General features: G+C 37.3%; 1 protein-coding gene across 3 annotated transcripts in view; it reads right to left on the bottom strand.

The window, feature by feature from the left end:
• GRIA2 (glutamate ionotropic receptor AMPA type subunit 2) overlaps positions 1 to 27,197 on the bottom strand; it is a 170,343-nt gene that overhangs the window by 7,350 nt on the left and 135,796 nt on the right. For all 3 annotated transcript variants that reach the window (XM_065877319.1, XM_065877318.1, XM_065877316.1), the window contains exon 13: positions 1 to 2. This exon is cut by the window's left edge and continues 246 nt beyond it. In XM_065877319.1, coding sequence (XP_065733391.1) covers positions 1 to 2 — 2 coding nt within the window. The remainder of the gene's footprint in view (positions 3 to 27,197) is intronic.

The raw sequence follows: 27,197 nt of genomic DNA, 5'->3' as shown, positions 1-27,197 counted from the left end.
CTCTGTGGAAGGAGAGAGGTGCCAGGTACAGTTCAGAGATGACCCTAAATGTTTTTGACCAGACACACAGGAAGGCAGGACTTTTCCAAACAATCGTAGGCGGTATATGGAATACAGACACTTCTCCATCTTTTAACATTTTGTCCTTAATAACAATTTTATTATTATGGCCAAAACATTTTCCTTTACAAGGACCTCATACGTCATTACGGTACATTTTAGCTGTAAATAAAATACTGCGCCCTCAAGAAGCAATCCGAAAACGTCACACGACAAAATAAGTTGAAAAATACACTATATTACCTCTAGGAATAATTCAAGTTAAGGGACAAGCAAAAAGGATGTCTTCACTGCTAAAATCCTAAATGATCTATTCCTAGTTAATGGCAGAGCAGGAGTCTGTGTTAATGGGTCAGGCATATACACAGTAAGATCCTAATGCAATGCCCATTATCTAGAGAATAAAGAAAACAATGTTGGAAACCTCTATTAGATACTGACTGAAATGCTTCTAGAATAACACTGATTTTTCAAAGAAATATCCTTCGGCCATTAAAATTTTATTTTAATTAAACAGAAAACTTTTAATGATTGTTTAAGCACCAAAATACTGTTTATTACAATATCTACTGAAAAAAAAAACAAACCCACATTCTGTTTTTTTTTTTTTTTTTTGCGGTACGCGGACCTCTCACCGTGCGGCCTCTCCCGTTGCGGAGCACAGGCTCCGGACGCGCAGGCTCAGCGGCCATGGCTCACGGGGCCCAGCCGCGCCGCGGCATGTGGGATCTTCCCGGGCCGGGGCACAAACCCGTGTTCCCTGCATCGGCAGACGGACTCTCAACCACTGCGCCACCAGGGAAGCCAAAAAAACCCCCACATTCTTAAAGGTGACATGTATGGAAAAAAAAGGAAGGCCTAACTGCAGCAGTATAATTGAGGGAATATTTACCTTAAACATTAATTGACCCAAAAGCAAAGAGAGACCTCAAAAGCATCATTGAATACTTTCTTCAGAGTAAAAAGAAAGCCAAGCAGAGCTGGAAAGTCATAGCATTTGAATGTCTCCTTACTTTTCTGTTCACAGTTTTCTCAAGTGACTTCCACCCCTCTTGGGGGAGGCGACTGTGAATAACCCCTTTTATTATCCTAATACAGGAAGTCTGAAATGGAAACTTGAACTTGAAAGCTTCCTTTTAAAGTTCATGAGGCTTTGGGACTTTTTGTTTGTTTGTTTTTTACTCTAAGGAATTTAAAAAATATAACCTTTATCATAGAAAAAGCCAGAATAAATCAAATAAACAGACATAATATAAATCCAAATTTGCTTAAAATGCTGCCCTAGGGAGAAGAGTAGCTTTACATATAAGTGAAAGCATTTATTTTGGTGAAAATTCACGGTCAAGAGTAAATGAAGTATGGAGTAGGCTTACATCGCTGGAGTTGAGAATACATGTAACAGGGAGAGGTGCTCAGACATTGGCTGCATTTTTTTATTGTCCCCAAGTGAAGAGGGGCTGCAGGGCTGAGACAGCCCATGGACCATGTCAGCCCTGTTGTCTGGGCTACGAAAAGACCCAGATGTCCTTCCCCAAAGGTATTTTCACCCCAAATTTATAAAAGTTTCTTACCCATTAATAATATGTCGATCATTTAATAATGTACCTAAACCACTCTTAAACCTATTTCTATTTCTAAACAATGCCCCTTCTTGAGATTATAGATTTAAAACTTCATTATCTAGTCAGTCAGGCTTCCTCTCTGTCATGAAAATACATCTACGAGGGTGAAAGCTCCATCAGGACACCAGCTAGGGAAATGCTAACCTCGTGACCATAGTGAGTGGCACAATATCTTGCACATATATGTTCATAATTAATGTATGCTAAGTGAATATGCTGGAATTGGTTAGACAGAATAAGACCATTTTTTATTTATCTGCCTCTTTGCCTACGGGAGAAGATATTTATATTGTTTTATTCTCCTATATTCTGCCCTCATGTTCTCTACCAAATTGGAAGCTGATACAATATTTGTCTCTGAGTATATATCATAAATTATTATTAAACTTCAAGATCTTTTTGTAATGTGAATTCCCACAAAAAACAAGTGATATTGGAACCAAGGAGAACCCTGTAGCTCATCGCCCCAACCCACTGCCAAGTACAAAGGCCCCTGCACGTCTCTTGCCTCTGGTCGTAGAAAAGCTGAAGTCTCTCAGGCCTCCCTGAGTCACAAAGAGTGGCCTCGAGCAGTTAACGATCAGGACAACAGAGTCACAGACTCAGTGTCTGATGCACCTTCCTGAGTTGTTTTACAGATACTGTAACTGCCACCAGCGGGAAAAAGCCGGACTGCAGCCATGACATAAGCTACTCCAACTTGAGCAGTACTGAGTCTACGGCCAGCACAATTCCAAGAACTGGCCTCAAGAGAATGGGATTAACATGATTGCCCATAATAATCTATGTCTTTGTGGGCATCAAAATAATTGTAGCTTGTTCTATAAAGGAGCAACTAAAATTGTCAGCAAAGAGATGCTACGGACCCATGTCGACATCCTCCACTCCGAGAATACAGCGCCCCACGTCAGCATGAAGAAGTGACAGAAGATGGACCTTCGCCCCGATCCCATAGAAATGGAATGATGATTGACGGTGGGGAATTGAAAGCAGCTCTTTGCCCATTTCCCATTTCCCCATTTCTGTCCCCCTCTAACCTTAAACACCTAATTATAGGAATGAGATCACTAAGCAGTGTAACTTAACTCCTGACTTACGCTCTCCTGAATGTACACCACGCCTTGCCCAACGTGTTGATTCTTTTCCTAGTTTAAAAGGAGGAAGAATGAAGAATTCAGCAGGTAAAAATGAGTAGCTCTCCACCCCCAACAGCTGCCCTAAGCAATCCTGCAGGCAGATCACACAGGCAAGATAACGTTGGAAGAACGTCAGCCAGCCTGCACTCCATGAAGGATGGAGCAGAACCCAACCTCCTGCCTCGATAATTCACTGCGATTCTTTCCCCATTTTTCCCTTGAAAACCTATCACGACTGAGCAGAATCTTCGGAGTTGGTTTCAGGACAAGAGTCCACCTTCTCACCGGGTTGCTGGCTTTTCTGATTAAAGCAGTTTTCTTACTACCAACACTTCCTCTCTAACTATTGGCTTCTGAGTGGCGAGCAGCTGAACCTGAGTTTGGTAACAATATCAAAATATTCTGGAACAAAATCATAGGCTGATAGATTTCAAAACGAAGTTACACAATTTTTAAAATAAAACCATCCATTAAATATGTCAATTATTCCAAGTTTGAAATATCAATTCTGGATCATTAAAATATTACATAAAATGTTTCATACATACGGATGCTCTTCAGAGAAAATCCAAAAACTAGCAACGAAGTAAAAGGAAAAATACAAATTAAACTCAAGATAACTTCTCTTTAAAGACTACAGTTTTGAAAGGATATCTAAATGACGTGAGTCATGTCAAAGCTAATATTCACTAAGTGAGGGAAAATGTCCTATTTCATTCATAAATGCTTTCCCATTAGTTTAAATATATTTCTCAACGTATGAATAGAATATTCTTTCTAAAGAGTAAAGGCTTTTAACAAGCAATCTAGGAAAAAAATGCACACAGCTATATAGTGTTTTGATTAAGTTACTCGACCCTGTCTTAGTGGTTTTTGTCTCACTTGGAAGATAAGCAAGTTCTGACATGTCAATCTAGACCAACAAAGAACAAGCTTCTACTAAGTTAAATCAGTCACTGTTAATAATCAGGCTTCACACATATTACAACATGGCATTTAAACTGAGCAGGAGTTTATGATATAATTGTGGATTAATAAAATCTACAAATTATCTAAGATCTGAAAATACGCATTGCTGATTTGCATAAAACTAAAAGGAATTTTTTCATAGGTCGGAATTTTTGAAAGTTATGCATTTTTTTCACAATGGGTTAATCCGTTTGTCTCCCAGGTGTTAGTTTACTGTTTACTTTCTTAACAAAGTTATTGAAATGCATTCATAACCATATCTGTTCAACAATATTTGTCTGAACAGATTTGGCCAAAGGTGTGCAAGTACAGTAATTCACAAACAATACAATTCTGTTATGTTGAAAACTATCATCCATTAGGACAAGGCATTCATTGATTTGAACTTTGTAGCTGCCTTCAAAGAAAGAATAGGAAAAATCAGACTACATTTTGTAGTGAGAGACAGTTCAAGGGATTTGTGTTTAATTTCTATTGACAATATCAGAAAAGTTGTTAGTCTGAACTAAGTAACTAAATAGGTGATGCCTAGAAATCCTGTTCTCCAAAACCACAGCAATCAAAAAAGTAACCTCCAGGAAAGCAATCCAAAGGCAAAGTGAAATTCTCCCCTAGGCTCCCATCCAAGAGCCTGAATGATAATTTATCATTATTTTATTGCCAAGGCAGTTTAAGTGACAATGTTTAATTTCACCCAATCTGCAAGCTAATGGTCTGATACACTGGAAAGCACACTACAGTCTTCAGCCTCTTGACCACTTGTTTCTTAGAATATATTTACAAATAGACTAAAATGAAAAAAAAAAAACAGGGATTTTTTTCCCCCGGGTTAATAATAATCCCATGCACAAAAAATAGAACTTCCTATTAATATTCTGTATTTCAGCAATTCAAATTACAGACATTATTCTACATCAAAAGCATCCAGAAAATTTGGGCAACTTTCTGAAAAATGCAAGTCACATACTGATCAAATGGATTCAATCAGCCTCTTCGTGTGGACTTCAAAAGTGAGCGCCAGGCTACCCTCATAAGCAGTGTCTAAATCTGAGCATGTTTTAGCGCAGTAGAAGAGGGGCCACAAGCAAACCATTCTGACCTTTTAAGTAAACCACACTTCTGTCATTTGTAATCCTAGTCTGAGTTCTTGTCCTGAGAGAAGACATTGATGCGATGAAGAAGGAAAATGAAGGGCTGGGACGCTGGCCTCCAGTCTCTGTTTCCAAGATGGCACATTCCAAGATGGCCCTAGGTAAAAGGTCTAAGTCTTTCTCAGGATCATTACAGTTTTCTTTCCTACCTCTCTGCAAGTCTAAGTCTCCACCACAGCTAAGCCAAGAAACACTGTATTTTCTAAGTTTACATATTAAATCAAGGAAACTACTCTTTCAGGGAGTATGATAAAATGAAGTGAATTTCTTCAGGATGGCATCTGCCATCACATTTTGATGAAGTGACACTTTGTTAAGAGGAGATAAATCACAGCTTGGTCAAGACAACACTGATTATCTTGTGTTTCTTAAGGAGTCAAGGCTCTTTGAACATGGCTGTTCAATTCCCTTCCCATACTTTGATATGACATTAGTCATAGGGATATCAATATGACTAATATTTCATAGGAAATAATTTTAATATTTCCTTAGAGAGAAAATATACCCATTGTCTACTACTGTTGGGGAAAAGTTCTATATAAAGTAAACACACCCGATATAATTATATCTAAGAAAACGATGGCTTCTTTTCTTGTGAAAGAAGCCAACAGTCATTGTAATTTAATTTTATTTTTTCCTCATATACAGTAATACAGGCATTAATTTCTCTACCAGCTAAATAAGACTTTTCCCTGTTGGGAAAAAGCGACTTTTTAAAGGAAATTATTATTATCCTTATGAAACATATACATGTTTTCAAGAGTTAAGAAAATACTGGTGCTGCCTGGTAGACATTCCTTAATGCTTACTCTATTAACTCTTACACAGTTCACTTTCAAAAAAAAAAAACCAAAAACAAAGCAAACAAAAAAACAAAAAAAACCTTATTTACCCACTAATTTCTAATAAAATATCGAATACCTTCTCACAATGTCAGCAGAACATTTTTTGCTAGCATGGGAGTTCTAAATGATTTCCAAATACGAATGATGTCCAAAGGTTCTAAACAGAGATTCCTGAATGGCTGATATGCCCAGGGGTAAGTTTATAAAGTTGTTGGGGCCCCACTCCCCATTATAATAATTTTTAGATCTCACTTTCACTTTGAACATTAATAGAGACACTTCTCATGAAAACCTCTCTTTTCTTTCTAGGAAAATTATAATGTCTGAGATAGTATAACAACTAATAAGAAGGTAATTCTATCTGTGGGTGAAAAACCTTGACCTAGAGCCTCCTGAATGTGAAGATTAGAGAGTCATTCATAACTTGTGAATAAATAACCTATATTTTCTAAGCCATTTGGTTGACATTCTATAAAAATGTGTATTTAAGACAAAAGAGAATTGCCCTTCCTTTTACAATTTCATCATTTTTCCTGATTCTTTAGCATTCCTGTGGAACTCATAGCAGGGCCCATCGCTTCATTCTAGATGTCAGCAGAAATTCACACTGTCCCTGGAAACAACTACTTTTATCAGGCAAAAAAGAATTCCACAGTAGTGGGATTGCTGGATCATATGGTAATTCTATTTTTAATTTTTTAAGGAACGTCCATACTGTTCTCCATAGTGGCTGTATCAATTTACATTCCCACCAACAGTGCAAGAGGGTCCCCTTTCTCCACACCCTCTCCAGCACTTATTGTTTGTAGATATTTTGAAGATGGCCATTCTGACCGGTGTGAGGTGATATCTCCCTGAGAAAACCATAATTCAAAAAGATGCATGCACCCCAATGTTCATTGGAGCACTATTTACAATAGCCAAGACACGGAAGCAACCTAAATGTCCATCGACAGAAGGATGGATAAAGAAGACGTAGTACATATATACAAATATTACTCAGCCATATAAAGAAAAGAAATAGGTCATTTGCAAAGATGTGGATGGACCTAGAGTCTATCATACAGAGTGAAGTAAGTCAGAAAGAGAAAAACAAATATTGTATATTAACGCGTATATGTGGAATCTGGAAAAGTGGTACAGATGAACCTAGTTGCAGGGCAGGAATAGAGATGTAGATGTAGAGAACGGACATGTGGACACAGCGGGGGAAGGAGAGGGTGGGATGAATTGAGAGATTAGGATTGACATATACACACTACCATGTGTAAAACAGATATAGCTAGTGGGAACCCGCTGTATAGCACAGGAGGCTCAGCTCGGTGCTCTGTGATGACCTAGGTGGGTGGGATGGGAGGGGGTGGGAGGGATGTCCAAGAGGGAGGGGGGCTATGTATACATATAGCTGAATCACTTCGTTGTACGGCAGAAACTAACACAGTTATAAAGCAAATTATAAAGTAAATCAATTGTATTCCAATAAAAATAATTAAAAGCCAAAAAAAAAAGAATTCCACATAGGTTTCATTCTGTTATTCTTTGCTGTTTACAAATATGCCATCCCTACACAAATTTGTCTGTGCTTCTGAGTTATAGTCACTCATTTGAGATCAAAATTTTTAAAATCCACAAGCATACCCTGGAATTTTAATTTTCTGTAGTAAGGTTCCCCCCGAGTAGAGTGTATCTGCTGTTCATCTTCTATTCAGATGTAATTTCCAACATACAGTCAAATTGAATCGAGGAAATCTTAATATTTTGAATTGAGTGTCTCTTGTCACTTTCTGTGTCGTGCATCACTAGAAGTCTTCACATCCCCGTATCTCTCTGGATGAAGCTAAATTATATAATACTGACTTGGAAAACTTCATCTTTCTATAGCTTTCTTTACTATGTATATTAAATATGAATGGTATTTAAACATCAAAGATTATAAAATTACTTTTGTGAAACTCTTACAAAACAAGTGCTTTGAAACTTGGCTCTTATTTCATAGCTTTGATACTACTTTTTCACTTCATTTGCCAACAAGAGCAACACAAAAATGAAAGGAATTAAAAAAAAACGAGAAAACCTAGAAAGTGTTCGGTTTGTTAAGTATAATTGTCATGTATGATAAAATCCCTAGACCTCTCCTGAGTCTTTTTAAATCAGTTTTGCTAATGAAAGTTTATGTCATAAAAGTAAGACTATTTTTTAGGTTTTTCTTTAAATTTAAAAAGAAGTGCATTGCTTTCCCTGATGGAAAAAAAACCCAAAAAACAAAAAACTGCAGCTACAGAAATGGTCCCTGCAAATTAAGGGGGAAGGGAAAATTAACAAGCTGTGTCATACAAATAAATATTTTTAGAGAGTTTAATTCTATCAACTTAACACTTCTTACTCATCCTTTGGCTGAAAAACATGAGTTTTTGCTCATATATTGATTTTCTAATACACTCAAAAACCACACCATCTGCTTCAAGTAAAAAAAAATAGGAAACATTTGAATAAAGTCAATATGAATATTTTCTTAGACATTCCTTTGCTCGCTTAGTTTTAGTAAAATTTGATGTTTAACACTATAACTTTTTGGATTTAAAATAAAAGAAAAATTTATATTCAGAAATTGTCAATCCTTGAAGTCGCGAGTCAAGTCAGCGGGAAATATTTTTAGAATCGTTAAAATCAGATGTCTGAAGTAATTATGAACATTTTATATGAAGTCTCACAGTATGTTTTTCTCTTTCTTATTAAAATGCAATAATTACCTATTTATAAATGATTGCATTTAATAAAATACTTTACAGAAGTGTAGTTTGATTTGATTTCGTGAGGATTTTTCTATATGGGTAATATGTCATTTTAAATAAAACTAAGTCTCCAATAATATTAACAAGATTCACATTAAACTATATTTCTAGCAATTTCTCAGTTTCTTAAAAACTGAACAAGTATTTATGAAAACATCTAACTAAAAGGATTTTTAACAGCTTAAAATTTTCAAAGGATTAGCACTGGAATGGACCTTAAAAATCACTTACTGTATTCCAAGCCCTTTATTTTAGAAGCAAAGACTCAGAGAGATTAAATAACTTGTCCAAATTAGCATAGTTTGTCAGCCCCAGAAGAACCAAGACTACAGTCTGGATACTCAAATCTTCAATACATGTGTATACGCACTAAATCAGAAAAATACTGAGGAGTAGTATTCAGATAAGCAATGTTTTATTAAGAAGAAACAAATCACTTGACAATATTATAAAATCTAGAGAAATTCAGTTAAATATTTCTGTATAATTTATTAAAAAGTAAACTGAGGCTTAACTAAATTGGATTTGTGGCAGCATTTTAATCAACCAAAAGCAAAGCTAAGTTATGCCTCAGTGTTCTCGCTGGCATTTTGAAATTACTTTCAAATGTGAAAAATAGAGTCAGGTTAATGCATATATTATTAATAGAATCATATCCTTCTGATTATTTTCTGCTTGGAAAATGATGTCTTTAAATTTTAAAATGTAATTGGTATTTCCATACATTTTCATTCCCTTACAAATGGTAAATGTCAGTACTAAAGTGTTCTACTAATAAATCTTATTTATTACCCATATGTGCACACAGGCATATAATGTGAATTGATAAAGCAAGAGGAAACGCAAGTGGTCCCCTATGGTCACGTCTTTTATTTTTAATAGGGTTACTCAATTAACCCATTTAAGGTCTATAGTGAACAGATATCTTGAGTATCATCAATGTTTGACAAAATAGCTCATATTATCCTTCTGGATTAAATGGAGAGTTATGGTTATCAGAATTAGATGGGTTTATAATTAAAATATCAGTCGCACCCAAAGAGTATTGGTTATTAATTAACATGCAAATACTGTGCTGAAGGGAAACTTCTGTTATAGCACTGATTCCGTACGTAGCCCCACTGTGTTCAGCGTTGTAGTCAATTTGGATGAATACATAAATGACAAACGCTTCAAAGTTTCAGATAGTTATATAACAGATAGCAGAATCAATATTTCAATTTTATGGGCTTGGGCAAATAAGCCAAAATCCAAGGTAAAATTTCACAAGGATGAAGAGAATATCTGGCATGTGATTTCAATCAACCGCACACACACAGAGTGAAAGAAATGAGGCTAACCAAAATTCACCTTAAAATCACCCAGGTTTCCGGGAAGCAGCGCTTTTAGGGCAAGCTATTAGTACGCTACAGTTACCACAAAAGCTAATAGACTTGAGGGTTTTAAATGGAATCAAGTCTAGGTAACGGAGCTGTAACTTCAAATACCCTGAAGGCCCAGAAGGAAATGTGAGTGGAACAGACAGGGAGGGGGTAGTATAGAGCGGTGTGTCTGTAGTAACTGGAGAGTCATTCTCTAGCTAAAGGCATTCTTTGTTTTTTTTCCTCCTTTTAAAAAAATAAAATGTAAACACTATGTTGCCAAAGAACACAAGTGTTCAGGTTGAAATTGGTCTGAAATCTGAATTGTCAGTCTGGCTAAAATCCTTTCTAGTTAGAAAAAGTCACATACCATGTCTAGACACCACACTTTAAGAATAATACTGGGAATTCCCTGGTTGTCCAGTGGTTAGGACTCAACATTCTCACTACCAAGGGCCCAGGTTCAATCCCTGGTCGGGGAACCAAGATCCTACAAGCCACATGGTGGGAACGAAAAAAATAAAAAAAAAAAAGAATAATACTGAGAAACCTACATTTAAAAGGTAAAGATATAGAATGAAGGGTTTGAAAACATAATTCAGAATTCTTAGGCTGGGTGATGGGAAAATTTAAGGAAGAGATGATAGTTATTTTCATGTATTTGATTCATCTGTATTATGAAAATGAAAGCAATTACTAAAGTCAGAATTAGGACCAGTATATGAAAATACTTAGGAGGGAAGTTTTAGTTCCAAAGATCTTGCTAAAAACTGTAACAATGAAAACTGCAGTGGAATTGGATGTTAAGAAAAGTCGTAAGTCAAACTTCACAAGGCACACTCAAGAATGGTTTTTGAAGGGTTAATTCTTCACAAATGTCATACTCTTTCAAATGCAAACAGAGTTTGAGAGGTAGTTTATAACCCAAGCCCTACAGTTACAGACAAGAATGCTGAGGCCGTCTGAGATTACCAAGGATCAGAAATAACTTTTTCTTCAATGTGGGATTTGCTCCTAAAACACGTTGATTGAACTTCCTTAACCTCAACAGCAAGAATAGAGCGTTTTAAGTGTGGATTTCTTAAGGCAATTAAACAATGTAGGCAATTACGGGCAAATTTGGGTTCTGTTGGCTCACTATTCTAATCTGAAAGGGTTTGCAATTTTTGTTTTTTAAAGGAACTCCTTTATTTATTTTTGGCTGTGTTGGGTGTTCGTTTCTGTGCGAGGGCTTCTCTAGTTGCGGCGAGCGGGGGCCACTCTTCATCGCGGTGCGCGGGCCTTTCACCATCGCGGCCTCTCCCGTTGCGGAGCACAGGCTCCAGACGCACAGGCTCAGTAGTTGTGGCTCACGGGCCTAGTTGCTCCGCAGCATGTGGGATCCTCCCAGACCAGGGCTCGAACCCGTGTCCCTGCATTGGCAGGCAGATTCTCAACCACTGCGCCACCAGGGAAGCCCTGCGATTTTTTTGTTGTTGTTTTGAACACGTTTTCGGGGCAGCACAGTAGTTTTTGAGAAACACCACTCTACACCTTTTGCACTGTACCCTACAACAAGCTAATATTACTTTAGCAAATATTTCTACAGATCCCGCTGGAGGTTTCAGAGTGTTGTTTCAGCACTCTAGGGTTATAAAAAGAAAATAAGGAAGTCCCAATACAAGGACTCAATTTCTTCTAATAATTTTATTTAAAAAATTTGGATTTTAGGGGGGAAACTTTTAATGTGGCTAGTATATTATAATCTAGTATTATAATACAGTTGACCCTTGAACAATTCGGGGGTTAGTGGCTCTGATTTTGATTTTTAAATAAGCAAACAAGCAAAAAGTCTTGGAAGCTAAGGGAAGTAACATAAACAACGAAATGGTAGCAAAAGTTACAGAGTACCCACGAAAATACAATTCATATACACGAGACATGTTGGGTCCCTTAGTTCATCAGTATCAGTATAAATTTCTTTAGTAAGTCAAAGATACAGTATTTTCTGCCTTTCTTACTCTCAAATGTCACATTACTAACCCAATTTGGGAAGTTTATTGTATTTTGAAATAAACATGTTAAAGACGCTGATATAAATCATTCAGATAAAAAAATCAAAGTTATTTCATTATTAAGGTATTGCCTTCCCTATAAAAGGATTTAGCTTAAGTCCCCATTCTTTGGCCATGCCAAGAATGAAACACTAGTAAGAAAGCTAGTTGGAGCAACACAGTATAGGACAATGACTTTATACATGAGTAACTTCATATATGTACGAGGATACTAGCCATGCTAAATGTAAACGATATAACATACATTAAATACAGTTGACCATTGAGCACCTAGGTTTGAACTATGAAGGTCCACTTGGTAGCAGATTGTTTTTCAGTAAATGCGTACTCCAGTACCACACGATCCGAGGTTGGTTAAATCTGCAGATGCAGAACCTTGGATTCAGAGGGCAGACTGTAAAGTTATATGTGGATTTTCAACGGTGCGGGGTCGGAGCCACTAACCCCCTGAATTGTTCAAGGATCAGCTGTATATAACATATTACAATATAGTAGCCACCTTAAATTTTCTATGCATTTATATGTATATATCAGCATAAATATTCATGCCTGCCTCTAATTTTATTTTAATACTAATATGCAAAATATACATTTAATCTTAAGGAATATTTTTTAAGAAGCAACATCAACTGTAAGATTAGAAGTTCTTATAAATTAAAATTTTTAAATACCGCAAAACATTTCCTACTAAGATAGGTTCTTTACTTAGTTTTTGTTTTTTTGTGTGTGTCTTATCTAGGGGCAGGTTTTGGTATGTTTTCTCAATTATGTAAAAAAAAACATGGTATGAAATCTACCTTTATAACAAATTTGTAAGTATACAATACAGTATTGTTAAGTGCATACACATTGTTGTACAGGAGGTTTCTAGAACTTTTTCATTTTGAACGACTGAAACTTTTCCCATTGAAGACACTCCATCTCCCCACTTCCAGCCCCTGGGGACTGCCATTCTCTTTTCTACTTCAGTGGGTGTGACTACTTCAGATGCCTCGTCTAAGTGGAATCTTACGGTATTTGTCCTTCCGTCACTGGCTTATTTCACTTGGCATGACACCCTCAAGGCTCATCCATACTGAAGCTCTTTTTTTTCTTTAGGCTGAATAATATTCCACTGAGTAATATACCACGTTTTCCTTATCTCATCATCCTTGGATGGACATGTAGGTTGTTTCCCTCTCTTGGCTATTGTGAATAACATTACAATGAATGTGGGGGTGCAAATATCTCTTCAAGATGCTGATTTTAACTATTTCGGATAAATATACAGGAGTGGGATTGCTGAATCATGTGATGGTTCTATTTTTAACTTTTTGAGGAAACTCCCCCCCGTTTAACATAGGGACTGCACGTTTTATATTCCCATCAACAAATGGGAATTTGCTAGTGCACAAGAGTTTGAATTTCTACACACCCTTACCAACACTTGTTATATTTTTCTTTTTTAAAAAAAAATAATTTATTTTTCATTAATTTATTTTTGGCTGCGTTGGGTCTTCTTTGCTGCCTGCAGGCTTTCTCTAGTTGCAGTGAGCGGGGGCTGCTCTTTGTTGTGGTGCGCGGGCTTCTCACTGCGGTGGCTTTTCCTGTTGGGGAGCACGGGCTCTATCTAGGCATGCAGGCTTCAGTAGTTGTGGCTCTCAGGCTTTACAGCGTAGGCTCAGTAGTTGTGGAGCACGGGCTTAGCTGCTCTGCGGCATGCGGGATCTTCCCAGACCAGGGCTCGAACCCGTGTCCCCTGCATTGGCAGGTGATTCTTAACCACTGTGCCGCCAAGGAAGTCCCTTTTTTCTTTTTACTAATGGCCATCCTAACTGGTGTGGGCACTATCTCATTGTGGTGTTGATTTGCATTTCCCTGATGATTAGTGGTATTGAGCATCTTTTCGTATAACCTGCTGACCATTTATTTGTTAGTCTTTGGAGAAATGTCCATTCAAGTCCTTTTCCAATTTTTTAATGAGGTTATTAGGGTTTTGCTATTGAGTTGTTAGATATTTTGCATATTCACCTTTATCAGATATATGGTTTCCAAATATGTTCCTCCTCTCCATAGTTTGCCTTTCCACTCTGTGGATTGTTTCCTTTCCTGCACAAAAGCTTTTGAATTTAATGCAGTCCACTGGTCTACTTTTGCTTTTGTCACCTGTGCTCTTAGTGTCATAGCCAAGAAATCCTTGCCAGGACCTAAGTCCTGAAGCTTATCCCCTTTGTTTTCTTATGGAAGCTTTACTGTTTCAGATCTTGCTTTTAGATAGTTAATCCATTTTTAGTTGGTTTCTGTGTATGGTATAATACAAGGGTCCTATTTTGTCCTTTTACATATAGATATCCAGTTATCTCAATGCTATCGTTTCCCCACTGTGGAGTCTTGATGCCTTTGTCAAAGTTCACTTAAACGTATATTCATGGGTTTATTTCTGGGATCTCTCTTCTGTTCCACTGGCCTATAAATGTGTCTTTAGGCCAGTGCCATAATGTTTTGATTACTATACCTTTCTAAAATGTTTTGAAGTCAGAGAGTGTAAGGCTTCTAGCTGTGTTCTTGTTTGTCAAGACTGGTTTAGCCATTTCTGATTCTTTGCATTTCCATATGAATTTTAGGAATGTTTTTCTATTTCTGCAAAAAAAAATGATTTGATTTTGATAGAGATTGCACTGAATCTTTAGATCACTTTGTGTAGTGTGGACATTTCACAATATTAAGTCTTTTAATCCATGAACAAGGGATGTCTTTCCATTTACTGTGTCTTCTTTAATTACTTTCAGCAATCTTTTGGAGTTTTAAGCATACAATTCTTTTACCTCCTTGAATAAGTTTATTCTTAAGTATTATATTTTATTCTTTTTGATGCTGTTGTAAATGGGACCTTTTAAAAATTTTCTTTTCAGATTGTTCATTGTTAGTGTATAGAAATGCAACTGGTATTTGTATATTGATTTTGTATCCTGCAAATTTACTAAATTTCTAAAAGTTTTTTGTGGAATTCTTTGAGTTTTCTATATATAAGGTCAAGTTATCTGTAAACAGAGATAATTTTACTTATTTTCCAATTTGGGTGACTTTTATTTCTTTTTCTTGCTTAATTTCTCTGGCTAGAACTTTCAGTACTATGTTGAAGAAAGGTGATAAGAGTAGGCATCCTTGTCTTGCTACTACTTCAGAAGAAAATGTTTCAGTTTCAACACTGAGTATGATGTCAGCCATGGGGTTCATATATGGACTTCATTATGTTGAGGTGATTTCTTTCTATTCCTAGTTTATTGAATGCTTATATCATGAAAGTGTGTTCAATTACTTCAAATGCTTTTTCTGCATCTACTGAGATGATGATGTGATTTTTATTCTTTATTCTATTATTGTGATAATATCACACCGATTGATTTCCATAGGCTGAAACATCTTTGCATCTCAAAGATTAATACCACTTGGTCATGGTGTACGATCCATTTAACTTTCTGTTGAATTTGGTTTGCTATTATTTTGCTGAGGATCTTTGCATCTATATTTATCTGGGATATTTGCCTGTAGTTTTCTTTTCTTGTAGTGTCTTTGTCTGGCATTTCTGGCCTTGTAAAATGAGTTTGGAAGTGTTCCCTCCTCTTCTATTTTTTGGAGGAATTTGACAATTGTCATTAATTCTTTAAATGTTTGGTAAAATTCTCCAGTGAAGCTGTCCGGTCACTTGCTTTTCTTTATTGTGAGTTTTTTGATTACTGATTCACTTTCCTTACTAGTATAGGTCTATTCAGATTTTCTATTTCTTCATGATACAAACTTAGTAGATTGTATGTTTCTAGAAATTTATCCATTTCTTCTAGGTTATCCAGTTTTTCGGCATATACTCTTTCACAGTAGTCTCATTTATTTTTAAATTTCTGAGGCATTATATGTCTTCCCTTTTATTTCTAATTTTATTTGAATCTTTTCTATTTTCTTCTTAATTATTCTCTACTCTTTTACTTCCCCCTCACACTGTACGTTACAGATGCCACAAATTATTTTTTATATTGTGTATCCATTGACATATTTGTATAGTTATTTTTATACTTTTATATTTTAACCTCTATACCAGAATTAAAAGAGACTTACACGTCACTGTTATGGCATTTTAGTATTGTCTATTTATCTACATACATACCTTTACCAGTGAGCTTTGTACTTACATATGCTTTTGGTTTCTGTCTAGCATCCTTTCATTTTAACAAGAAGGACCTCCTTTAATATTTCCTGCAAGGCAGGTATAGTATTGATAATTTCTCTCAGATTTAGTTTATCTGGGAAAGTCTTATTTCTCCTTAATTTTTGAAGAAGATATATCATTATTGGTTGACAGTATTTTTTTTTTTTCTTTCAGCTGTTTGAATACATCCTCTCACTCCCTCTGACCCACAAGGTTTCTGCTGACAAATCTACTAGGAGTCTTATGGGTGCTCATGTGTATGTGACAAGGCACTCTTCTCTTGCTGTTTTCAAAATTCTCTCCTTGCCTTTGATATTTGACAATTTGATTGTAATGTTTTTCATTGTAAACTTATTTTGAGTTCCTCCTATTTAAGATTCTTTGTGTTTCATGAATCTGGATGTCCATTCCCCACCCCACCCCTAGATTTAGAAACAATTTTGACCATTATTTCTTTAAATTAGCTTTCTGACCCTTTCTCTCTCTCTTCTCCTTCTGAAACTCCCATAATGTGTTTATTGATCCCCTTGACAGTATTCCATAAGCCCCTTAGGCTTTCTTCACATTTTTCATTCTTTGTTTTTGTGTTATTTTTTTACCGCGGGCCTCTCACTGTTGTGGCCTCTCCCGTTGCGGAGCACAGGCTCCGGACGCGCAGGCTCAGCGGCCGTGGCTCACGGGCCCAGCCGCTCCGCGGCATGTGGGATCCTCCCGGACCGGGGCACGAACCCGTGTCCCCTGCATCAGCAGGCGGACTCTCAACCGCTGCGCCACCAGGGAAGCCCCATTCTTTGTTTTTTATTGATCCTCTGGATATTTTCAAATGACTTGTCTTGAGTTTTCTGATTCTTTCTTCTGCTTGATCAAGTCTGATGTTAAATCCCTTTAGTGAATTTTTAACTCTGTCATTGTAGTCTTCTCCTCCAAAATTTGTTTGCTTCTCTTCTTTATATTTTTTACCTCTTCATTAATATTCTCAGTTTGTTCATGCATCATTTTCCTGAGCTCTTTGAGCATTTTTGTAACAGTTATTTTGAATTCTTTGTCAGGTAATCCATGTATCTCCACTTTTTTAGGTTGCTTTATGGAGATTAATTTTTTTTCCTTCGACACATTTTTCTGTGGCTGTTTTTCAGTGTTTTGTAAGTTTATGCTGGGATCTGTGCATTTTAAAAAACAGCTCCCTCTCCCAGTCTTTATGGACCAACTTTGTATAGGGATAGACCTTCACCAATCAGCCGGGTTTCATATTCTAAAGGCCTCTCAAACATTTTCTGTGGATGTGTTTTCTTTGGACTTGTGTGTGTGAACTCCCAAATTAGAAGGATTTGCCAATATCTTTTTTCCAAAGCTCATAATCTCTTGCTCCTTCGGTGTCTGTCTGTAGTATTGCAGGTTCTCTACAGCTAGAATAAGCCTCCGAGCTCTTTTTTATTCTCAGGGGACCCCAGGCTTATAAAGTATGCTGGGACCAAGTGGGGCAAGACAGAGGCAGTCCCCAAGGTACCCCACAAAAGGCCAGAACATTGCATGCACATGCCACTTTTGCCCTACCCCCCACAAGGGAGTGGCCACCCAGCTGTACTGGCTTCTCTCTGGTGGACCACAGGTCTCTGAAGCAGCAACAAACAATCAGCTCCCTCCCGTTCTCAGCAGCCCCCAGACATCTAGCATATGCCAGGTCCCAACAGTGCTCTGAAGCAGGCAAGTCAGAAACCAGCCCCTCGAAAAGCCAAAGTAATGGAACTACACTCCAACTTGTTCCTTCCTTCCCAAAGGGAAGCTGGGATTTGGGGGTTTTCCCCCAGTTTCCCCACACTGAGCTGGAAGGGAGGGTCTATGGTGAGTGTGTGTTAGGCCAAACCTTCACCTTTATTCTCAGCAGCCCCCAACCTGGTGCCATTTATAATGCTTAGATTCAGGCAAGACATAACCCAGTTCCTTTGAAAATTCAGCACCTGAAAATACAGTCAAGTCTGCTCTTTCTCTCCCTAGAGAGAAAAGCCAAGAGCTGGGTGTTTCCTCCCGATGGTGGTATGGTGCGCCAGGTAACTACAGCCAGCGAGGCCGTGAATTTTCCTACAAGGTTTGACATGGTTGGCTTCACACTCACTTGGTTTGCAGGAGCCTCTTAACTGGTTTCTCACAAAGAGAATCAGTCAACGTATTGCTGCTGAGTCAGGGTCTCTGGGGGGAAAGAGGGTCTGGGTTTGCCCACTTCCTTCTGACATCACCCCCTTGGCCCTTTGTTTCCTCAGATGCAATCTTAAATATCACTTTTGGGGACCCTGACCATATCTGACATTGCTTGCTTTCCCCAACTGTCTTTTTATTTTTTTCTAAAATCTCATTTCCCTGTGAACATAAGTAGTCACCTTCACTAGCAACTTGTTTTTGATCATCCGTCAATATGATATAGAGCAAAATTATACGATGGAAACGTGAAGTGTGAATTATACCAAGTTTTCCTTCAAATATCTAAAGTCTAATTAAGGAATTCTCAAAATTTTATCAACAATATTTATATTTAGTTCAGATTTTGGTTCCAGTATATTTAAATGATCACAAAATTCTATTTCTATTCTCTACAGTACTCTTTGACTGCATCTGTTACCATGGCAACTAGTGCAGAATATCCAATAAAGACAGGCATGATGATTCTCTTACTTAAACACAAGAATAAAGTGAATTGAACACTAAGTCATCTAAAGTACTTGCAGAGGTTTATACCGATATTTGTCTTCTCCTACACATCTCAACAGAAATTTTAGAAGAGTTCTGAGATGAGAGACTAATCTCAAATTTCATCTATTGTTTGAACCTTTGTGGCTGGAATCATTACGCTCGTGACCTGATGGTAATGTGAAAGGAGCACGGGAGCATTTTCTCTTTAATATGGACGATGACAGAAAGCCTCCTGTAATTTGGTAAGAGTCAGATTATCCTTCCAGTGGATAATGTGAGTTCTCATCTCTCCTTTGAGTCACAGGGTGAGCTCTAAATGAAATGACCAGATGGACACAGACATTTGCTGAGAACGGCCATGGAAAGAGGACAAGGACCAAAATGCCATAGTTATTGTCAGAGAAGCTACCACGTTACACAATAATCATAACTCAGCAAGTAGACATACCCTTTTCTTTTTCCTTCCACAGCACTTTGATCCCACAAAGGACCATGCAGTATGGTCTCTCACACATTTATCTCTGAATTTGGAAACCGCTTAATGAAATGCAAGGTCTTTAAACTGATTTTAAAGGAAATGGCCAAGTCTTATAAAATTTAGAGATTTCTTTCACCGTTAAACCAGCCACTTTCAGCTGAAATGACAGAACACAGACATATCCCAGGCAGCTTAAGCTTAGCTTAAGTCTCTAAGAATTCAGTACTGGGGGGACCTTCAAGATGGCAGAAGAGTAAAGCCATTGAGATAACCTCCCTCCTCACAAACGCATCGAAAATAAACCTACAAGTGGAACAGCGCCTACAGAACATCTACTGAACGCTGGCAGAAGACCTCAGACTTCCCAAAAGGCAAGAAACTCCCCACGTACCCGGGTAGGGCAAAAGAAAAAGGAAACACAGAGACAAAAGAATAGGGACGGGACCTGCATCTCTGGGAGGGGGTTGTGTGAACAGAGAAGAGAAAGGGAAATCTCTCCCAGCAGCCTCAGGAGCAGCGGATTAAATCTCCACCATCAACATGATGTACCTGCATCGGTGGAATACCTGAACAGACAACGAATCATCCCAAATTGAGGAGGTGGACTTTGGGAGCAACTGTAGACTTGGGGTTTGCTTTCTGTGTTGAATTTTTTTCTGGTTTTATGTTTATCTTAGATTAGTCTTTAGTACTTATTATCATTGTGGATTTCTTTATGGGTTTGGTTGCTCTATATCTTTTTTTTTTTCTTCCTTTTTCCCTTTTTGTGAGTATGTGTTTGCTTCTTTCTAGGATTTTGTCTGTTTAGGTTTGCTTTTACCATTTGTCTTAGGGTTCTGCCTTTGTTTTGTTTTTTTTTTCTTTCTTCCTTTTATTATGAGCCATGTGGCTGGCAGGGTCTTCTTGCTCCAGCCAGGTGTTGGGCCTGAGCCTCTGAGGTGGGAGGACCGAGTCCAGGACACTGGACCACCAGAGACCTCCCAGCCCCAGGTAATATCAATCAGCGAGAGCTCTCCCAGAGATCTCTGCCTCCACACTATGACCCAGCTCCACCCAAAGGCCAGCAAGCTCCAGGGCTTGAGGCTGCATGCCAAACACCAAGCAAGACAGGAACACAACCCCACCTATTAGCAGAGCGGTTGCCTAACATCATACTAAGTTCACACACACACCAAAACACACCACCGGCTGGAGCCCTGCCCACAAGAAGGACAAGATACAGCCCCACCCACCAGAGCACAGGCACCAGTCCCTCCACCAGGAATTTTACACAAACCACTGAACCAACCCCACCCACTGGGGAAAGACACCAAAAACAACGGGAACTACGAACCTGCAGCCTGCAAAAAGGAGACCCCAAACACAGTAAGTTAAGCAAAATGAGAAGACAGAGAAACACACATGAAGGAGCAAGGTAAAAACCCACCAGACCTAACAAATGAAGAGGAAACAGGCAGTCTACCTGAAAAAGAATTCAGAATAATGATAGTAAAGGTGATCCAAAATCTTGGAAATCGAATGGAGAAAATACGAGAAATGTTTAACAAGGACCTACAAGAACTAAAGAGCAAACAAACAATAATGAACAACACATTTACATGTCATTTACAGATGACATGATACTATACATAGAGAATCCTAAAGATGCTACCAGAAAACTACTAGAGCTAATCAATGAATTTGATAAAGTTGCAGAATACAAAATTAATGCACAGAAATCTCTTGCATTCTGATACACTAACAATGAAAAATCTGAAAGAGAAATTAAGGAAACACTCCCATTTAGCATTGCAACAAAAAGAATGAAATATCTAGGAATAAGCCTACCTAAGAAGACAAAAGACCCATATGCAGAAAACTGTGACACTGATGAAAGAAATTAAAGATGATACAAACAGATAAAGAGATATACCATGTTCTTGGATTGGAAGAATCAACATTATGAAAATGACTATACTACCCAAAGCAATCTACAGATTCAGTGCAATCCCTATCAAACTACCAATGCCATTCTTCACAGAATTAGAACAAAACATTTTACCAAAAAACCCCACATTTTACAATTTCTATGGAAACACAAAAGACCCCGAATAGCCAAAGCAATCTTGAGAAAGAAAAATGAAGTTGGAGGAATCAGGCTCCATGACTTCAAACTACACCACAAAGCTACAGTAATCAAGACAGTATGGTACTGGCACAAAAACAGAAATATAGATCAGTGGTACAGGATAGAATGCCCAGAGATAAACCCACAAACATATGGTCACCTTATTTTTTAAAAAGGAGGCAAGAATATACAATGGAGAAAAGACAGTCTCTTCTATAAGTGGTGCTGGGAAAACTGGACAGCTAAATGTAAAAGAATGAAATTAGAACACTTCCTAACACCATACACAAAAATAAACTCCAAATGGATTAAAGAATTAAATGTAAAGGCCAGACACTATAAAACTCTTAGAGGAAAACATAGGAAGAACACTGTTTGACATAAACCACAGCAAGATCTTTTTTGACCCACCTCCTAGAGTAACGGAAATAAAAACAAAAATAAACAAATGGGACTTAATTAAACTTAAAAGCTTTTGCAGAGCAAAGGAAACCATAAACAAGACAAAAAGACAACCCCCACCTCCGTGGTTAAATTTATTCCCAGGTATTTTATTATTACTGGTACAATTGTAAATTTTTTTCTTAATTTCTCTGATAGTTTGTTATTAGTGAAGAGAAAAATAACAGATTTCTGCATATTAATTGCATATACTTCAATAAAAATAAAAACAAAAATTAACAAATGGGACCTAATTAAACTTAAAAGCTTCTCTGCACAGCAAAGGAAACCATAAACAAGACGAAAAGACAACATTCACAATGGGAGAAAATATTTGCCAGTGAAACAACAGACAAAGGGCTAATCTCCAAAATATACAAACAGCTCATGGAGCTCAATATCAAAAAAACAAACAATCCAGTTAAAAAGTGGGGGGAAGACCTAAATAGACATTTCACCAAGGAAGTCATACAGATGGCCAAGAGGCACATGAAAAGACGCTCAACATCACTAATTATTAGAGAAATGCAAATCAAAACCACAATGACGTATCATCTCACACCGGTCAGAGTGGCCATCATCAAAAAATCTACAAACACAATAAATGCTGGAGAGGGTGTGGAGAAAAGGGAACCCTCTTGCACTGTTGGTGGGAATGTAAATTGATACAGTCACTATGGAGAACAGTATGGAGGTTCCTTAAAAAACTAAACACAGAACTACCATATGACCCAGCAATCCCACTACTGGGCTCATACCCTGAGAAAACCATAAATCAAAAAGAGTCATGTACCACAATGTTCATTGCAGCCCTATTTACAATAGCCAGGACATGGAAGCAACCTAAGTGTCCATCGACAGATGAGTGGATAAAGATGTGGCACATGTATACAATGGAATATTACTCAGCCATAAAAAGAAACGAAATTGAGTTATTTGTAGTGAGGTGGATGGACCTAGAGTCTGTCATACAGAGTGAAGTAAGTCAGAGAAAAAACAAATACCGTATGCTGACACATATATATGGAATCTAAAAAAAAAAATGTTTCTCACGGACCTAGGGGCAGGACAGGAATAAAGACACAGACGTAGAGAATGGACTTGGGGACACGGGGAGGGGGAAGGGCAAGCTGGGATGAAGTGAGAGAGTGACATGGACATATATACACTACTAAATGTAAAATAGATAGCTAGTGGGAAGCAGCCGCATAGCACAGGGAGATCAGTTTGGTGCTTTGTGACCACCTAGAGGGGTGGGATAGGGAGGGTGGGAGGGAGACGCAAGAGGGAGGGGATATGGGGATGTATGTATACGTATAGCTGATTCACTTTGTTATACAGCAGAAACTGACACACCACTGTAAAGCAATTAAACTCCAATAAAGTTGTTAAAAAAGAAATAAATGAACTTTGGCTACTGTCTCACACCATATCAAATATCAGTGCTAGATGAATTGTATGCCTAATATGAATGGTAAAACAAGCTTTTAGTAGAAGAACATCTTCATAATATTGGGGCAAAGATTTATTAAACAGGACACAGAAATCCTTAACCATAAAAGAAAAGATTGGTATATTGGACTTCATAAAAATTAGTGCTTTCTGGTTTTCAAAGGTCACCATTTGGAAAGTGGAAAAGCAAACCAAAGAGAAGGTGTGTATAATAATACATCAGACCAAAAACTCATTTCATTAAAATTTAAAGAAGCCCAGCAAATCAATAGGAAAAAGACAGACAACCCAATAAATATTAACAAGTGACTTGAACAGGCACTTAACAAGTGAAAATTTCCAAATGGTTAATAAAGATATAAAAAGGTATTCCATATATCATTACTTCTCAGATAGGTGCATATTAAAACCACAATAAAATGCACACTCACCATAATGGATGAAATACACACTTGCCAGAATGGCTAAAACTAATAAGGCTCGTGGTACATAGTACTTCTGAGGAGGTAGAGCAACTGGAACTCTCATACATTGTTGCTGGGAGTTTAAATTGTTACAAGCACTATTGAAAACTATTTGGCAATATCTTCCACAGCTAAATATGCACCCATCCTATAATTTAGTAGTTTTATTCTTATGTATAAACCCAAGAGAAATGAGTGCACGTGTGCACTGAAAGATGTGTACAGGAATGTTCATGGCAGCTTTAGACATAAAAGCCAAAAATTATACACAGCCCAAATGTCCACCAATGGTAGAATGGATCAATTATAATATACTTATATGATGGAATACTACAGAGTAGTAAAAAAAAGAGCAAACTATTGTTACTGTTACATGCAACAACATAAGTGAATTTCACAGACATGATGATGATCAAATAAAACCAGACACGAAGACTAAGGAGTGTATAATTCCATTTACAGGAAGGTCAAGAACAGACGAAAGTAGAATACTTTTGTGACAGAAGTCAGAAGAGTGGCTACGTTTGAGTATGGACTGGGAGCCTCACCTTGACCTAAGTGATGGTTATATGGGTGCATATATATGTAAAAATTCATTGAGCTGTCACTTAAGATCTGTGCACTTTATACATCATACTGCATTAAAAATATGATCACTAAAAAAAAAAAAAAATCAGTACTGTCCTCAGATGCTGTGTGGAATGGTGAGAACATTTAAAATGCCAGAGAAAGAAAACTGCCAAGCAGGGAGCAAATGATTTGAACTTGTCCTGGATTATCTAGAGAAGTCTTGGACATGCAGAATTGTCAGCTGTGCAGACTTTCATGACTAATCAAGCTCCCCAAAAAACTAAGGAAGAAAAATCTGTAATAATATGACTAACCACACCAGAGTGACTTAGAACATATCCATGTAGTGCTGTTTGTTCCTAATTTATTCACATTCAGCATTGATTTAGTACTGAGTGCTTTAGAAACTATTTAAAGAGTCAAGCATGACTGAAAGATCTGTAAAGGGTCTATTTTGATATTAGTAACATACATAGTCAACTATACCCACTTCATCTCCCTAATATTTGAAAGATATAATATATGTATGTATATGTATTCATGTATATGAAGTCAAGAAATATGTGTATGTATCTGTACATTTATATATACAAAGCTAGGTATATACACATATTTCTACCCACACAGAAATAGGTGATATATAGGAAACTATGGCAGAAAGATCTTTAGCTATACCAGAAATAAATAAGTATGGAGAACCACCACAAATTAGTGAAATCTGTTCTATAAAGTATCAGTAAGGAAATCATGCTTGCATTATTGCTAAACACAAGCAATAAGTGGAACAAAATGTAACTATAATGAAATAGCACTTAATGCGGCTCTATAGAGAAGCTGCTATAATGGCTAAAACACTTTTATTTACAAATATATTGCAATCAATATTTTACATATTAACGTAAATAAGTGTATCTTATGCTAGAGAAGGAATTGAAAAAAAAGGTCGCTGCCTTTAAAAGGATAAATGATTGTAATTCTCTTGTACTTGTGGTTATTATATGGTAAAGGAAGATTTCAAACCAGTCTTTTCAGTCAGGTAGGGCACACCTGCATTAATACTATGTATTTATCTCATTTATACTCTCTGGAAACTCTGTGAAAAGTCTACAGTGCTGGATAACAACAATATGGATTATTATCTGACTAAATCAATCTTCTGAGAACGGCATAATTAACTTCATTTAATGAGAAGGGGAATACCTTTATTTTGACCATATTTTAGAACCTCTTCCTTCCAACGCCAGCATAATTAAAGGAGACCACTCACTCAGAGACACACCGAGTAAGATAAACAGATTGCAGTGTGGGGTTTAGGATAGGCATGAAGTACTTCCTTTTTGCAAGTTAATACTTCTGTTTCATGGATTGACAGGCCAATGGTAGGTTTATTTATAAAGCCATTTTCTATTCCCCACATCTAAGTTTCTGTAGGAAAATAATGCACACAGTTCTTACAAAATCATCTTCTGCTCATCTAATTCAAGATCTGTCCTCTTTTATTGAGAGAAGAAATTATCAAAATGTGAAAGTCTAAAAATAGTGGCGTATAATTGATAGCCTAATTCTTTCTTAATTATAGGTGTGTTACAGTGGCGCTATAATTAGGCAAGAACAGCAGCTCCAAAATGAGTCAGACTTTACCTTTCACTCTATACGAGGATGTACACGGGTTCCGTGAGCAGAAAGCTCTGGAAAAGGAAGATGCAGGGTCTATTTCCTCACACATCTTGCTGGTTACAAGATTGTCCCCTGTTTCCTCTCTCTAGCACAACAAAGTAAATATTCCATTCATATTTCTTTTACTGATTATCATTTAAAGAACATATAGATTTTTAAATTAGAAAATTTACAGCTTGAATCGGAATTCTAAAACTAATGCACACACGCTGACTTCCCTAAAACAATATTAATATAACTCATAATTATTAAATTATGTACCTGAAATCTGAGTTTAAAAATCTTTAGATTTAAATTGAGTAATTATCATCCTAACGATGACAAAACAGTTTCGTATAAATGAGATGAAATATTCTTCTTTTTTTTTTTTTTTTTTTTTTTTTTTTTTTATGCGTTACGCGGGCCTCTCACTGTTGTGGCCTCTCCTGTTGTGGAGCATAGGCTCCGGACGCGCAGGCTCAGCGGCCATGGCTCACGGGCCCAGCCGCTCCGCGGCATGTGGGATCTTCCCAGACCGGGGCACGAACCTGTGTCCCCTGCATCGGCAGGCGGACTCTCAACCACTGCGCCACCAGGGAAGCCCGAAATATTCTTCTTATAATTTGATATAAGATGCTTTCATCCCTTCAAAGATGTATCTTTAGTTAATTATCATTAATGTATCATTAGTTAATACTGAGACAAAAGACTAGGCTCTCAGAACTCCGAATTCTGTTTTAAAACTGGCCCTTTAATCTCTAAATGGTCTTAAACAAGTTATTTTTCCATCTTTTAGTTAGCTATACATCTTTAAAATTCAGACAGTGACTACCTTCTCAAATCAGTTTCTCCGATGGCTAAATCCAAAGCTCCTGCTGTGATAAAATCAGAAAGTTGACTTTCTGATAGACACTGTGATAGTAGAAAGTTTATAATAATATAAATGATAAAATCCCTCTTCATAAACAGCATAAGAAACAAAAAGCTATCAGTAAAGCCAAATTAAGCCATATTAGGAAACATAAGATAACTGTTAGAACGTTAAGTATTAGCAGCTGGTAAAAGTTGTGTCTTCCACGTGTCATGAGCTGTCTCGGGCATTAGAGTAAGTATTAAATATGAGACAGCCAGAGAACAAAAAGCACAGTACCTGTCCTCAGTCTGGGGCCGG

Source organism: Phocoena phocoena, chromosome 5 (genome assembly GCF_963924675.1).
Source record: "Phocoena phocoena chromosome 5, mPhoPho1.1, whole genome shotgun sequence".
Classification (NCBI taxonomy): domain Eukaryota; kingdom Metazoa; phylum Chordata; class Mammalia; order Artiodactyla; family Phocoenidae; genus Phocoena; species Phocoena phocoena.
This window is presented reverse-complemented; position numbering and strand designations above follow the sequence as displayed.